Source organism: Calonectris borealis, chromosome 3 (assembly GCF_964195595.1).
Source record: "Calonectris borealis chromosome 3, bCalBor7.hap1.2, whole genome shotgun sequence".
Classification (NCBI taxonomy): domain Eukaryota; kingdom Metazoa; phylum Chordata; class Aves; order Procellariiformes; family Procellariidae; genus Calonectris; species Calonectris borealis.
In genome coordinates, this window is record NC_134314.1 from 93,907,982 (window position 1) to 93,923,258 (window position 15,277).

General features: G+C 55.3%; 1 protein-coding gene across 1 annotated transcript in view; it reads left to right on the plus strand.

Annotated features, from left to right (window-relative positions):
• TMEM63B (transmembrane protein 63B) overlaps window positions 1-15,277 on the plus strand; it is a 49,269-nt gene that overhangs the window by 29,915 nt on the left and 4,077 nt on the right. The window contains exons 2-21 of the mRNA XM_075146758.1: window positions 108-306; window positions 925-1,004; window positions 2,693-2,731; window positions 6,359-6,449; window positions 7,247-7,284; window positions 8,064-8,206; window positions 8,464-8,515; window positions 8,806-8,914; window positions 9,443-9,513; window positions 10,348-10,428; window positions 10,564-10,687; window positions 10,774-10,907; window positions 11,056-11,193; window positions 11,469-11,622; window positions 11,891-11,997; window positions 12,793-12,879; window positions 14,274-14,339; window positions 14,479-14,641; window positions 14,806-14,911; window positions 15,069-15,236. Of these exons, the coding sequence (XP_075002859.1) occupies window positions 130-306; window positions 925-1,004; window positions 2,693-2,731; window positions 6,359-6,449; window positions 7,247-7,284; window positions 8,064-8,206; window positions 8,464-8,515; window positions 8,806-8,914; window positions 9,443-9,513; window positions 10,348-10,428; window positions 10,564-10,687; window positions 10,774-10,907; window positions 11,056-11,193; window positions 11,469-11,622; window positions 11,891-11,997; window positions 12,793-12,879; window positions 14,274-14,339; window positions 14,479-14,641; window positions 14,806-14,911; window positions 15,069-15,236 (2,128 nt within the window). The 5' untranslated portion in view covers window positions 108-129. The remainder of the gene's footprint in view (window positions 1-107; window positions 307-924; window positions 1,005-2,692; window positions 2,732-6,358; window positions 6,450-7,246; window positions 7,285-8,063; window positions 8,207-8,463; window positions 8,516-8,805; window positions 8,915-9,442; window positions 9,514-10,347; window positions 10,429-10,563; window positions 10,688-10,773; window positions 10,908-11,055; window positions 11,194-11,468; window positions 11,623-11,890; window positions 11,998-12,792; window positions 12,880-14,273; window positions 14,340-14,478; window positions 14,642-14,805; window positions 14,912-15,068; window positions 15,237-15,277) is intronic.

Genomic DNA, 15,277 nt, shown 5'->3' on the forward strand with positions numbered 1-15,277 from the left:
CGCAGAGGAGCCTGATATAGCAGGCAAGGTTGGCCCCTGACTCCAACAGGGCTATGCTGTCGTCCAGCTGGTGTGCATCTAACCAGGCCTTTCTCTCCTTTCCCCAGGGAAGACGATGAAGCTGTAGAGATGCTTCCCTACGTGATCGCCACCCTGGGCTCAGCAGGGGCCACCTGCAAAGCCTCCACATGCAACAACAGCACCAAGGACTACTGCTACAGTGCTCGCATCCGCAGCACTGTGCTGCAGGGGCTGCCCTTCGGTGGGGTGCCCACCGTCCTAGCCCTCGACTTTATGTGCTTTCTTGTAAGTCTACCTACTGTTGCTTCAGCACCTTCTCCCCTAATTAGCTGTGAAGGGAGGACTGCAGTCAGGTGGTTAGAATTGAGGGCCCCAAATGCCATCCCGGACTTTATGGCCCTCATCGTATCCCTTAGCTACTGTGGGCTTAGCCGCCATTGACTTAACTCCAGTACCATCGCACTGAGCCCGTGGAAGGCTGTTGCAAATTTTCTGAAGGACATGGGTCAGGTTAGGTCAGTCCTGCATCCCAAAACTCCTGCTTATGGTGCCAAGTCACTGCAGCTTTACCCATCCAAAGGCTTTGCTTGTTCCTCCTTAGGAACTGCAGGACCACAGATGCTGTAGGTGTAATCTTGCCTCCTTGGGACCTGAAGGCCTTTTGATCCTGTGGCTAACTTAGCTACTGTGTGTTGCATCCTGGACCTCTGCCTCCCACAGCCATGCAGATAGTCTGATTTTAACAGCCCTGGGAAACTTCTGCTGTCCCATGGCCTCAGTGTACTGTTAGCTGAGCAGTCCTGTCCCCTCCTACCCTCCCTGTTCCTGTGGCTCTGCATGCAGAGGATGAGGACAGAGCTGGACAATGCCTCATCTCACAGTTTCTCCTTTGCTTTCTTCCAGGCACTGTTGTTTGTCTTTTCAATTTTGCGTAAAGTCGCTTGGGACTACGGACGCCTGGCCCTGGTGACTGATGCTGACAGGTAAGCGTGGGAGAGGGGCAGGAAAACAAGGCATGTGCTGGAGGCAGCTGGGGAGGAGAGTCAAGCATGCCAGTTGTATCCCCTGAGCTCCAGGAACAGGAAAAATCCCCGCTTACTGGCTTTTTTGTTACAGCATCCTTCTCCCAACACAGGGAGTGATCCCCGCTGGCTCCGTAACACCTATGGCCCCTACAGAGTGACAGAGGTGTACAGTGGCTCTTACAGAGGAACAGCAGATAGAGGGAGGAGAGAGGAAAAGAGGTCACAGGAAGGGTGAGGGCTGCCACAGTGAAGGCTTTGTTAAGCCTCTGAAGGTGTCTTTGTGGCTCTGCTGGGTGCAGCTCTTGTTAAGAGCACTTGAAAGCGGTGGGCTGCGTTTCCAGGTGCGGTACTAGCATGCTAATGCGAGTTTAGCTCGCATCCCAAGTGCTGAGGAGTTGGTCCTGCCCAATGCATTCGTGGGCTACAGTGTCATTTGGCAAAAGCCGGGGCCCGTTGGGGATGGCAGCTCCACAGAGTGAGGTGCTATTCTTGTTTTTGCTGACGGCAGCAGGAAGGACAATGATTATTTTCTTCCAGTGCAGAACAAGGAACATTCCTTGATTAAGCTAGAGAGATTGTGCAGGTAGTCCACCTCTCTCCAGGAGTGGTTTGCTGTGCCCGTGGTGCTTTGTCACATGCTGGAGGTAAAATGTGCTTCTGAAGGCTGGCTGTGGTAGGTTCTTCTTCCCCTTGATCAGCTCCACAAGCTCGTCATTCCCAAAGGCTCAGATGGGGCTGAGCTCCAGCCTCTCTGGTTCCTTTGGCAATACAGATTCAAGCAAGCTGCTCTTGAGCACTCCCTGTACAACAGTGGAAAGAGTAAGAGTTGTTTTCTTCCAGCACCAAACCAGGAACTCTCTGGTTTAGATAAGCGGTCCTGGATAGGATGAGATAAGCAGCTGTGTCCCTGTGGCTCCTCTGCCCCTCCTTTCCTGGCCTGGCTTGGGGGCCATTGGGGGAAAGTGAGGAGAAGGAAGTAGCCGTATGAGACCTCACTGGGGAGACGGCAGCAGCTCCCCAGGGTTAAGCTATCTGGATCCAGGCGCTGGCTGGTAGCCACAGGGGCTGCACAGCTCTGGCTTTCAGTGGGGAGAGAGGGCTGGCCCTTCTTGGAGGCAATGCGTAATACCTTGGGTGCCAGGGAGTGGGAGCAGTGGCTGTAGGCAGAAAGGCAGAGGGGTGCCAGCTTTTTGGCGAGGGAGAGCTGGTAAGCGCGGGGTGGCCCATCTGCGGGGTGGGATGAGCATTTCGGGAGAGCGAGATGCAAGTGTGTTGGCTGCCTGGGTGGCTTCCTGGAAGGGAAGCTCAGACGGCAGCCAAGCAGCCCCAGCAGGCTGTCCTGCCTGGCCCCATCCCTCAGGAGCTCCCTGGGATGCCCACGGTGTGGAGCCAGGCCACCTTCCCAGCAAAGCCAGCTTCCCTTTAGCAAAGTGCTCTGCCCCTGGGCTGGAGGGGGCTCCAGGTGGTTGTAGGTTGGGGTGGTGCAGGGCTCTGGAAGGAAGGTCTTCTCCAGCCTGACTATCAGCAGGTTTCTCTTCCTCAGGACGGTGTGGAGCCATGTCGGGTGCGTAGCTCCCTGCGAAGGAGGAGACCCAGCACCTGCTCCCATGGTTGTAACCTCTCCCTTTCTGTTTCTGTGCCCCCAGGCGCCGACGCTGGCAGACGGAGCGAGAGGAGCGGGAATAGTATGTTGTTTTTTCAGGGTCTCGTTTCTTTTCTCTCTCTTGCTCGCACTCTCTCTCTTTCTCCTTTTCTCTTGCAGTTTTCTGTCCTGCTTCTGAACTAATCTAAGTGGCTGGGAGTTCAGGCTTGGATTTGTGCCTCTTGGTGGATTCATGCTCTTCTTTTTCCCTCCCCTTTGTGTCAGCCACTACCACAGCTGGATGCACTCTGGTTTTCTCCTAGTAGTCCTTAAATGCTCCCTGAGGGCAGCAGTGCCAAGGAGCTCCCAGTCCCAGCCAAGGTGGAGGGTGCCACGTCACATACCCTGCTCTACCTGCCCATGTCCAGCTATCCTGCCTTACGATGGAGAAAATAAACCCAGCTGCCTGAGCCTGCAGCATACTTGGGTCACCCATGAACAGGGGAGCCTTCTTTTCCTGGTCCCTTTTGTGCCACGAGTGCTGCTCCCATGCCAGCTGCAAGGGCAGGCGGGTGCACAGGGAGGATCTCGCAGGCAGTTACAAGACCTCTCTTTTTCCTTCACCCCGTGAGGCTGCCAGGACCAGGGCAAGTGTTGGCCCTTGTCCCTTGCCACCTACCCCTGGCTGGCAGCATGCCTGGCAAGGCAGCACCTTTGTCCCTTCTCTCTCCCCCTGCAGAAGCAAACTTCCTGCCTCAGCGCTGCTGAGAGCATCCTTCAGCACCTGGGCCTAGAGTTGCCCATTAAGCACTGCCATGGACCTTCCCTCCCTGCTTTTTCATCTTTCTTGCTGTTTTTATGCCTAAGAAAAGAGCATCCCCCCTGCCTTGCTGACTGGCTGGGCGGTGCATGCTGCAGAGGGTACAATCAGCTGGCAGGACACAGCCTGCGATGGTTGCTCCAGCCAGGCTGACGCATGTCTGAGGCCAGGGGAGCAAGCTGCAGCCTCACCTCACATACTCCATCGCTTGCAAAGCGGGTACCTACCACTGCTGCTGCTTTCAGAGGGTACAGGAACGCTCCTGTTTTTGTAGTTGCTCCTTGCCCCCAAAGGAGCAGAGCAATCGGAGTTGTGAAAACAGAGGTGGTGGTAGCTGTGGTACATGGCACAGAGGGGACCCTCGCTCGTGCTTGAGTGCTTCACTAGCAATTGGCCCTGCTTCAGGTGTGTCTGGCAGCTTCACTGCTAACACCTTGCGGGGGAGTAAGGCAGTGATAGCAGAGCCATCATGTTCTGAGGCTTCTCAGGAGGGCCGCCTCAGTTATCCTCACGAGTGCTCATCTCTCTCCAGTGGGCTGCTTCTTCCTGCTCCCATTCTTCATCTGGGCTTGCTGGAGCTCTCTGTGGACCCCCCAAAACCTACTGCTTGAGCTGTGATGGTATTGGTAGCCAGAAGCTTCCAAATGCCTGTGGAGGTCAGCAAGGAAGCCTTGTCCTGGCTGTGCTCCTCCAAGGCTGGTGGCACCTTCCCATCCCAGCCATTCTTTGTGCTGGGGCGCAGTGGCAGATGGTGGGTTAGGGACACATGTACGCCGCCTGGTTCTCCCAGGCCTTGAATGTGCAGCATCGCTCTTGGTGCAGGAGGACATCCTCCTCAGATGTGTCCCTTTGCCTGAGAACTGGCAAGCGCCCTTGTCCTGCCCCTTGCCAGGGCTTGTGGTAGCCATCAGCAGTCTTAATCAGTGACTCAGTCTGCACTGGGAGATCGTGGCAACCCACCTGCACCTCCATGTGTAAAGGAAGTGATCACAGAGCCCTGTGGAGCTTGCCACCCACAGAGCCACCTCCTGCCTCGCACTGCAGCAAGCCCCTTCCACAGCATGCCTGCGAGCCTGGAGCCTGCGATTCCCTTGGCCTGATGCTAGCCGTGCCTTGGACCCCGTCCTTCTCCCTCCCTGGCATGGCTGGCACCAAATCTGGGGCAGTGGGCAGGGTCCCACCTTAATCTTCTTGCGGTTTAGGGCAACCTTGCCTCCACCCACTTGCTTTGTTAGTGCTTTTAAAAAGCCACCAGCTAAGTGCAGGTACCGTTGGAGCTCCCTCTTCAGCTTCCCATCTTTGGCAAGGTTTGACCCTCAGCGCTGCTGGTCATCCTGATTATCATCTCTGCATCCTGCTGAATGGAGCTGAGTTAGCCTGGTCATCTCATAATATGGCACTCTTCTGTTTTTCCCTCAAGTGCTGCTTGTGCTCTGTCCTCTGCTTTTCCAGTACTGAGGAGCCAAAAGCACACTGTTATTGTGCTGGGCTGTCCTTGGGGCTGCGGACAGCAGAAACTCACCCTTGGTCACTGTGCCCAGCTGGAAGGCCTCTGAAAACTGAAGGTCCAAGAGCTTGGTCGAAGCTCGCTCTGTCCCTCCAGCAGAGCAGGGTGTTGGGCTGCGCGGTCGCAAGGCTGCACACCACTGTCTAATCTGCACTCCTGTAGTCCCATGACCTTCAGCTAATCTCCTTTCCCCTCTCTCCGTTACTTCCAGCTAGGGACTCAGCAGGTGCTGCTCTGCTCTGAGGGAGGCCACATGTCCCTTCCTCTTTCCTTCGGCAGGGTCACGAGGGTCTTTGCTTGTTCTCCTTCCCATAGTGTCATCCACCTCATCTCTAGCACTTGTCTCTCAGCTGCTTCTTCTCCAGGTTCTTGTCCATCTGATCCTCCTTGAGCCTGTACTGGTTACAGGGAGACCATGTTTTCATCTGTTTTTTTTCCTTTGCTTCTAGCCTTCAGATCAGCCATATCTCTTCTTGCACCTCCAAGGTCCCAGCCTGCTGTTATCATCTTGCAAGTGCTATTTAATTTAGGTCTCTGGACCATTTTCTTGTCTCCTTTGCCAGCTGCCTTCTGCCTCCATTCATAGTGGGGGCTATTGTCTGCCTTGGATGCTTCTGCTGCAGGTTCTTCATCTAGGTCCCTGCCCGCATGTGGAGTAAAGCGGTCTGGGATATTCACCTCTCTTGTTTTCCTGTCCTTTAGCCTGTGGTCATTCACTTCTAGCTGCCTGCCCCGCTCCTGCTGGAGGGATTTCCAGGCAGGAGGCCCAGCTGAGGCTGTGGAGCAGGTTGGGCTGAGCCTGGCTCCAGGCAGCGCAGCCGCTGGGGCTCGGCTGCATTCCTTCTTCTCCTGGGTTTCCCTGCACTGAAGCACTAAGGGCAGGGAGGACTGGTGTAGTGGGAATACAGCCCACCAGACTCCCAGCCTTCCTCTTCCCTAGGGCGAGTGAGGCCCGCCAGGACCTCAGGACAGGAGCCGCTGCCAGTGCCTCTGGAGTGCCGGGGCTGCCGCCTCGTGGCCGCACCGGAGCCAGAGGGGCTGCAGCACCCTCTGCTTCCCACCTCCTCTCCTCTGTCTAAACCCTGCACTAAACAGACCTCATCTCTCCGTGGCAGCTGCTGCCAGCCCCTCCTGGCAGGGGCTGCCACGTAACGCGGGTGCCTCTCAGAAGGTGCTGAGTGAGTAGCATCCGCGGTCGAGCCTGTGATGGCTGCCGGGCACAGGATGCCGTCCGAGGTCTTTGCTTACTGCTACCCTCTGCTCTCTAATTTCACCTCTCTCCATCTCACCTGGGGCAAACTGATCTGAATTAACGTCTGATATTCTGGGTGCTCTTGGTTCCTGGCCGGGCTGCCTCCTCGCATCTTCTAACTTTCTCCCTCGCCTCCCGCTTGTCATTTTAGCGTAGCCTCCGCCTTGCACTCCGACAACCATGACCGCTACGAGCGCCTCACTTCTGTCTCCAGCTCTGTGGACTTCGACCAGAGGGACAACGTGAGTAGCAGCAAGAGTCAAACACCTTGCCTTTGAGTGGCCAGGAGCCCACAGCTTGTCTGAACAGAAGCAACACTGTTTGCCCATCCTCAGGCCTTAGGTCCCACACCTTGTAGTGTGTGAGCGTGGTGTAGAGCTCAAGGAGACAAAACTACATGGCTTCTAAGCATGTGCTTAAATAAGTAGGCTGTACATCCCTGTGGCTTAATGGACATCTGTCCAACCTATCATCTCAGCATTACAAACCACACTTGCCAGGAGAAAGGTGTCTGGCTCCTCCTCACACCACTGCTTACCTCTGCCGCTGCTTTCCTCTCTAAAGGGGAGGCACAGTTCAGTAGGACAACAGGGTGTGAATAGATGGGTGGTGAAGCTCCCAGGAGACATTCTTCCCCCAGCTGTTCTTTGAGGAGCACTGGCTTGGCCCATTCTGCCTTCCCAGTCCCTGCAGAGCTCCCGCTGTCCAGGACAATGGCTGAAGTACCTGTATGCTGAATTTTCTGGGTGTGCCTAGGCTGTGAAGCCCATGGGTAGCCTGGGAGGCTGAGCTGCCAGTTGGTAGGGGACAGCCACGTGGTAGAGTCCAGCCTGTGTTGTGCCCTGTGGAATAGCACTGTCATCTGCTTTGCCTGGGCCCGTCCATGGCTCTGCGTGTCTGAGTGCTCGTGGTCTGTCCCCCTGAGCCAAGTCTGTGGAGGTGCGAGAACACCAGCCTGGTCCCCTGAGCCTTTGAAGAAGGGAGCAGGGAAAAGGGAGCACAAAGTGACGTGAGACCCTCCTGTCTTCTTTCTGCACAGGGTTTCTGCTCCTGGCTGACAGCCATCTTCAGGATAAAGTAAGTGCCCCAGGACCTGCACAGGGGACATGGGGAAGAAGCAGAGGTGGTGCAGGGTGTTGGGACACCCAGCACAGTACAGCTGCATGAAGTCACTGCCCTTGCTGTAGGCCCTTCTCTGAAAAGCACAAGCAAAGTGTGTCCTCTGGAGAGGACAAGCAAAGACAGGACTAGATGAGGAGTCCTAAAGCCAAAACTAAGGTCACACAGTGAGCCTGTGACGGAGAAGAACACCTAGCCCAGGTCTCCACTACCTCAGTCCCATCTCAGAAACACTGTCCGCTGCTCTGCAGAGATGCTCCTCTCCTTGGGCCTCCTGCTAGGGGCACTGCTGTCTGCGGAATGACTACGAAGGAGGGACTGGAGGATGCAGGGAGACACCCCCAGCCTGATGATGCTCAGGAGCAGTCTCCTAAGCACTTCTTGGCTTCAGAGTGCTGTGGGACAGTGTCAGCCATCCTGTATCTCAACAGGGGAGGCAAGGCCCATCAGAAGGGTGTGAGGTGGGGTTTGCATGTGTCCAGCTGCCTGTCCTGGGAGGCAGAGGGCTGGGGCGTGGGGAGTGGGGCTGCAGGAAGCATTGCACAGGCAGGTTTCTGCCCAGGCTGGTTCAAGGCTGGGTGCTGAGCTCCATACCCTGGGGCCTGGCCACAGCTCTGTAGGGTGCTACCTGGGGTGCTGTGTGGGCTCAAACCAGGAGGGCAGCCATGACCCTGTGCGTTTCTCTGGCGCTTGAAGAAACGTAGAAGATTGCCTGACTGCTTTTCTCTCCCCGGCAGGGATGACGAGATCCGGGACAAGTGTGGGGGTGATGCGGTGCACTACCTGTCCTTCCAGAGGCACATCATTGGGCTGCTGGTGGCCGTGGGTGTGCTCTCCGTGGGCATCGTGTTACCTGTCAACTTCTCAGGGGACCTGCTAGGTGAGAGCAGGGAGCCTCTGGCTGGACTGGGGAAGCAGCTTTCAATGACATGCCCAGACCACTGGGGAGTAGTGAAGCGCAGGACAGGACTAACACAGACAAACCATGACTCCTGTCCAACTTTGAGTATGGGTCATCCTGGGCAGCTTGGGTTTCAGGGTGTTTTGCAGGTGAGATTCCTGCCATACCCCGCTCCAGTGGTGCTGTGTGCCCCTCAGCATAACTGAACGTGCCTGTATCTGCTTCTTTCTCCCTAGAAAACAACGCCTACAGCTTTGGGAGGACAACTATTGCTAACCTGAATTCTGGGTAAGTGTGGGCAGGGGTGGGATGGATAATTGAGGCCCTCAGGAGGGTATTTTGTAAATGTCCGCTTGCTGCAGAGCGTCACCTCCTTGAAGGTTGCATTTCTGCCCTCGCTGTGAGGCTACTGTTACTGCTCCAGTTTCCAGGCTGAGCTCCCGGAATGTGGTTGTAGGGCATGTGGGTGCCGTGCTGGTTACGCTGCTCGTGGCCCCGGCACCTTCAGGGCCTGGCCAGTCATATACAGGATTGTAGTGGCAACCTTGTGTTGGCCTTTGTGGTCTCCCTTGTGACAGGAATAACCTGCTGTGGCTGCACACGTCTTTCGCCTTCCTGTACCTGCTGCTGACGGTCTACAGCATGCGACGGCACACCTCCAAGATGCGCTACAAAGAGGATGACTTGGTGAGCAGGATCTGGCCGCTCTCCCAGGCACATTTTCCCATGCTCTCCTGTCAAGTCAGGTGGCCTTGCCGAGCACCCCACTTCCCACAGCAATTTGAGGCTGTCTTGTTTTGGCTGTTCTTCTGTTCTGTCTGGCCAAAGGCAGATCTCCTCCAGAGCAGCAGTCCTGACTGCCTGTGGGGAAACGAGGGAGGCCTGCGCTGAGTGAATGTGTAGGGGAACCCCATGCGTTCCTCAGGGGTTGCTCCAGCTGCTTTTGCCTTCCTCATTTCTTGAGGGTACCCCCTGTTTCTGTTCAGGCAGCTGCAATGTAGGCCCCCAGCCTGTTGATCTGCAGTGCACCAGGACGCAGGGTGCCAACAGCTAGTGGAAGCACAGGAGAGGGGGAGCCCTGGGTACTAGAAGTGTAGGGACTGCCCTTTCCCATCGGATCTCAAGCCTTGGGTGTTTTTGCTGCAGTCTGGTCTTTCACATCATCCACACCTACCTGCCCTCTCTTTTTTTTTTTTTTTTCTTCCTTCCTTCCAGGTTAAGCGAACTCTCTTCATCAATGGGATCTCAAAATATGCTGAGCCAGAGAAGATCAAGAAGCATTTTGAGTGAGTCTCACTGCATCTCTAATTAAAGGCTGCTCTGTAATAGGGATGTTTTTATTGGGGTAGTGCTAGTGTTACCTGAAGCGGCAATAATACCTTGAGAGCAGAAAGCTAGTCAAAATCAGTGAACACTCTTATTTTAGGCATTTCAGTATTACTTTTCTGTGCAAATTTTTATCTAAATGTGCAGTGTCCTTGGTTTGTGCCTTGGGTTATGCCCAGCTATCTCTTGTGGAGCCATAAGGGGTCAGCGTGGTAAGTAGCGGACAGTGGTCCTGAGATGTAGTCAAGTTCAGAGATTGAGATGCAGGCAGGAGACCCTCAAGCAATGACTGTGGGATGTTGTGCTGCTGCTTCTGCCCTGATCGTGGTCCTTGTAGAAAAGTGAATTTTTCTTTTTAACATAGAAAAAAAAAAGTCCTCTTCCATCAGGACCTCTGTCCTGATGAACACACTGTCGAGGCCATGTTCAGAAGCACCATGGGGAAAGGAGAAATGCTTTGTGCCCTTTGGGAAGCCTTCTGCCTCTTTCTGACCCCGAGCCCTGTGGCCCATGAAGGCAGAGAGGGGGTGTGGGGTCAGAGGGGTGCCTTGCTTGCCACAGGGCGAAGTCCAAAGAGGCTCCTTGTGCCAGAGCCCAGAGGATGTAGTGTTTTCCCCATGCGTTGCTCCCTCTGTAAGGGACAGCCTGTAGGCTCTCATGATGCCCCCAGCAAGCTCTTGCTGTGCATCATGACACTCAGCCTGGGGCAGGACAGAAGTCCTGGGCACGTGGGGTTTGCTTGAGGGTACAGTCTTTGGTGCTGGGTGTGATCAGCTGGTGCTTCCCGTCCGCAGGGAGGCCTACGCCAACTGCACCGTCCTGGAGGCCCGTCCCTGCTATGATGTGGCCCGGCTGATGTTCCTCGATGCGGAGAGGTAACCCCTGGTTTGGGAGAGAGGGCAGGGTGGATCAATGTCGTGGGCTCACCCTCAAGTCTGATGACACGGGAGCTTTTTCTGAGCCACTCTCTTTCTTTCCTTCCTTCCTTCTCTTCCTCTCTCCTGTTTCAGGAAGAAGGCTGAGCGCGGGCGAATCTACTTCACCAACCTGCAGAGCAAGGAGAACACACCATCCATGATCAACCCTAAACCCTGTGGCCACCTGTGCTGCTGTGTCATCAGGGGCTGTGAGGAGGTGGGAGAGCTGGAGTTGTTGGGCAGAGGGGCACACAGGGGCTCGGGTTCCCAGGTCTCTGCTCTGACCCCTGTCCCCCTGCCCAGGTGGAGGCCATCGAGTACTACACCAAGCTGGAGGAGAAGCTCAAAGATGACTACAAGCGGGAGAAGGAGAAGGTGAATGAGAAGCCTCTGGGGATGGCCTTTGTCACCTTCCACAATGAGACCATCACAGCCATGTGAGTGCAAAGGATCCTGTCTTTCCCTGGAAGGTGACCTCTTGCAGCTCTCCCCTTAAATCAGAGCAATGCCAACACTAAGGCATCCCCCCTTGCTTGTCCCTGCCAGCCCTTTACGTCAGCATCTCCCTCTCTCTTTTCTCTCCAGAATCCTCAAAGACTTCAATGCTTGCAAGTGTCAGGGCTGTGCGTGTCGTGGGGAGCCCAGGGCCTCCTCCTGCAGCGAGTCCCTCCACGTCTCCAACTGGACTGTCAGCTACGCTCCTGACCCACAGAACATCTACTGGTGAGCAGCTCTGTGGGGCTCAGCAGGCCCTGCCGATGGGAAAGGAGCACATCCTCCCTGTCTCTCTCCCCGTCTGCTCCTCTGGTAACTGAATGAGTTGTTCTTGCTGAAGTCCAGCCTGGCTGAGCTAGAGGTCTGGTCTGACTTGGAGGGGGAAAGCCTTGGGCTGGTGCCCCAAGCGCTGTTCACACAGCCTGGGCCGTATTGTGAACGTGAGGCCCTGGACCTGCCCTTCTCCCCCATGCAACCATTCTGATGCCCTCCTTCCCTGCCAGGGAACATCTCTCCATCCGGGGCTTCATCTGGTGGATCCGCTGCCTGGTGATCAACGTGGTCCTCTTCATCCTCCTCTTCTTCCTCACCACCCCTGCTATCATCATCACCACTATGGACAAGTTCAATGTCACCAAGCCCGTGGAGTACCTCAATGTAAGGCCTTCAGAGAGGGGTGTGGGATGGGTAGCATGGGAACTGTCCCGAGACACAACAGCCCCTGCAAGGGAGGGGGTAACGAGAGAGATTGTCAGCGTTCCCCAGGTCCTGTCAGCCTGACCGGGAGGGAGGTGCTGAGCCTGGTCAGGGTGCAGTGGCAGCCACGGTGCTGGGGGCTCGGCGTCAGCAAAAGCAGCTGTACCTCTGGCTGGCGCAAGAGCTGCCGCACAGCGTAACATGCGGTCTCTTCTCTGCCTTGTTGCAGAACCCCATCATCACCCAGTTCTTCCCCACCCTATTGCTGTGGTGCTTCTCTGCTCTGCTGCCCACCATTGTGTATTACTCTGCCTTCTTCGAAGCACACTGGACGAGGTAAGGACAGCCAGCGCCTGTTCTTAGTCATGCCAGCGTGCTGCCTGGCCACTAGACACTTCTGACTGATGTAAAGGTCCTGGCTGGATCCTTCTGCTTGAACTCCTGTCTTCCACTCCAAGCGCGGTGTTATGTTGCACCTCTTGGACACCTGGGGTCTGCCCTGGACAACTGTTCTGCCAATCCTTAGCTGCTGTTGTGCAGCATGGCTGCCTAAGCAGAGCTTGACGTATGTCTACAAGAAGAAAGCGGGGAGGAGTTGGGGCTGGTCACTGTAAGAAATGCTAGTAGTGAGGGAAATCTTGGCTCAGGTGAGCAGGCAAGGGTGGTGTGCCTGTACCCGTGTGTAAGCCATAGCTTTTCTAAGGGAAAATCGCCTTAGCTGCTATGGCTTCTGGCCATAGGGAAGGTATTTAAAATGCAGAGCACTAGAAATGTGCTGCTTGTAAAGGCACATTCCCAGCAGGATGTAAGCTTTGTTTTCTGCTCTGTGTTGCAAAGACTGGTGGAGAGGATGTCACTAGCTCTGAGGATTGCAGGTGAAGAGAGATGATTGCCGAGAGCCCTCTAAAGATATGAGGGCTGGGAGAGCCCGCCAGACAAGGGGGGAGGAACTGAGACTTGAGAACAGACCTCAGATGCACAAAAGGGGGCATATTCAGGTACCAGCAGTGGACAGGGTGGGATTTGGATTAGACACTGGGAAGTGCTTTCTAATGAGAAGGCGATGGGGATACCGCTTCTGGGGCTGACAGGGTGACAGTGAAAGGTCAACAGCTTCCTTTCTGCCCTCAGGTCTGGAGAGAACAGGACAACCATGCACAAGTGTTACACCTTCCTCATCTTCATGGTTTTGCTGCTGCCATCACTGGGCCTGAGCAGGTAGGGCTGGAGGCTGGGGGGAAAGCAATCGCAGGGACCTGGAGCACGGGGAGGGTTGAGATGCGCCCCTGGCTCTTCTCCTACACTGCTTCTTTTCCCTGCTGCAAAGTGCCATGGCCACCATCCCCTTGGGGAGGTGGCATTTAGTTCTGGTTGGGGGGCCAGGCCAGACCATACCCGGTTGGGTCCCTAGGAGCTTGTTGAATCAATCTGCAGGTGCACTGACATGTGCCTTGGTGTTACGAACAATGCAGCAAAAACTGGCATGGTTGGTGGACATATGTGAAAAGTCTGCTCGAGGTCTCCCGGTGAAGGGGGACCTCCCCACCTCTGTGCGCACTCCGAATTTTATACAAAACTAGCAAATCCCCCTTTGAGCCAGAACTGAATAGGTTGCATTGCTTGGCTGGGTGGGATCGCTATGTATCCCATACAGAAATACTGATCCGGCTGGATGTAAGCCCCAAATCTTCCTGCAGGGATTACAGAAATGTCCTGTGGCAAACAGCGGTGCATCAGCTGCCAGCCATCGGCATGGACTCCCAGCACTGAACAGTGGCCAAGTAGGGAAACAGTGTGAGGAAGGAAAAACCAGGAGGTGGGAGTGGGACAGGGGCTCCTTATTGTGGTAGGGATTTACTTACAGATTGTGGGGTGGGGAATCTACACCCCCCTAAATTCAGGATTCGGGATACAGCCCCTCAGTGGCAAGTCAGGCAGCTCCTGAGAATAGACAAGTCCTCTGATAGAGGCAGAAGGATGAGTGACTACAGCAATGTTTCCCAGCCAGATTAAAAATGACTTGTTGCGTATAACCTTATGACCTAGGCAGTTGAATGCTCTCAGAAGGTTTGCATTTTGACTGGATACCATTACACAGACCACACTTCCTTCTGAGGACATAGTTCCACTGCTGTTGCGTGTGGAGCTCTGTACTCCACCAGTACCCAAGGTGCTGGAGGATTGAACAGTTCGATATCAAAAAATCAGAATCGAGGAAAATGGGATTTATTTCTCCTAAGAGATTTCTTAATCTCTGTGTTGGAGGATGCTCTTTACCTACCCAGTTTCTTCCATAGAGTCAGTCACCTGTTCCTTGCACGGATGTTGTGGCCAAACAGAGGGGAGGGGAAATACTTTGATAGGATCAGGGCAAAGAGAGCAGACGATGACACATGAGAGTGGGCAGCTTTATATCCCTTTTTGGGTGCCGCAGTGTTTTTCCCAGTGTCTGATTTACATAATTGCTGGTGACACATCCCAAGAGGGAACAAAACAGTCTATGGTCAGAGCTTTGGGTCTTTCTAGAGCAGCTTTCGCATACTTGCATGTGCATGTCTGTATATCGCTGCTTCTGACTGTTCCTCTTTTCTTCTTGCTCCCCTCCCCCACAGCTTGGATGTGTTTTTCCGCTGGTTGTTTGACAAAAAATTCCTTGCCGAAGCCGCCGTGCGATTTGAGTAAGTGGAGCTGGGCAAAAGGCCCTTCTTTGCAATGGGGGGAGGTTCTTCTTGGCGTCCAAAGGTGCTGGGGCCTCCCGGCTGCTGCCCTGCAAGGGGGGAGCACCTCCTGCAGCCTGCTCTCGCTACACTTCCCCAGATGTGTGTTCCTGCCGGACAACGGGGCCTTCTTCGTCAACTATGTCATTGCCTCTGCCTTCATCGGGAATGCCATGGACCTGCTGCGCATCCCCGGCTTGCTCATGTACATGATACGCCTCTGCCTGGCCCGCTCGGCCGCCGAGCGGAGGAATGTCAAGCGAGTATGTAGCGGGGACAGGTCGTGGCCTCCGCCCCGGGCTGGGAGCGCTGCAGTGGGGCCCCCATGCTCGGGGGCTCACCCGATGCTGTGTGTGCAGCTGGGTGTGTCGCACACCCCCACTGAGCTCCCGGGGTTGTGCTGACCGGTCTCTGCTCCCTCTTGCAGCATCAGGCCTACGAGTTCCAGTTTGGGGCTGCTTACGCCTGGATGATGTGTGTCTTCACTGTGGTCATGACGTACAGCATCACCTGCCCCATCATCGTCCCCTTTGGTAGGTGATACCCCTCTGCCTCCCTGCATCGGAGGCTGTGGGAGAACTCTGCAGGGGGGAGGCCAGCAGGGTGGGGTGGGGGAGATACTCCCTGTACTGGGGTACTGGGACAGAGGTTGATTCCCCTTTCTGCTGGCATCCCTCCCCTCTCTCCCAGGGCTCATGTACATGCTGCTTAAGCACCTGGTTGACCGATACAACCTGTATTATGCTTACCTGCCTGCCAAGCTGGACAAGAAAATCCATTCAGGGGCTGTGAACCAGGTGGTGGCAGCCCCCATCCTCTGCCTTTTCTGGCTTCTCTTCTTCTCCACCATGCGCACAGGTGAGCGCCAGGCTGGGATGCCATCCCCTGGCCTCCTACAG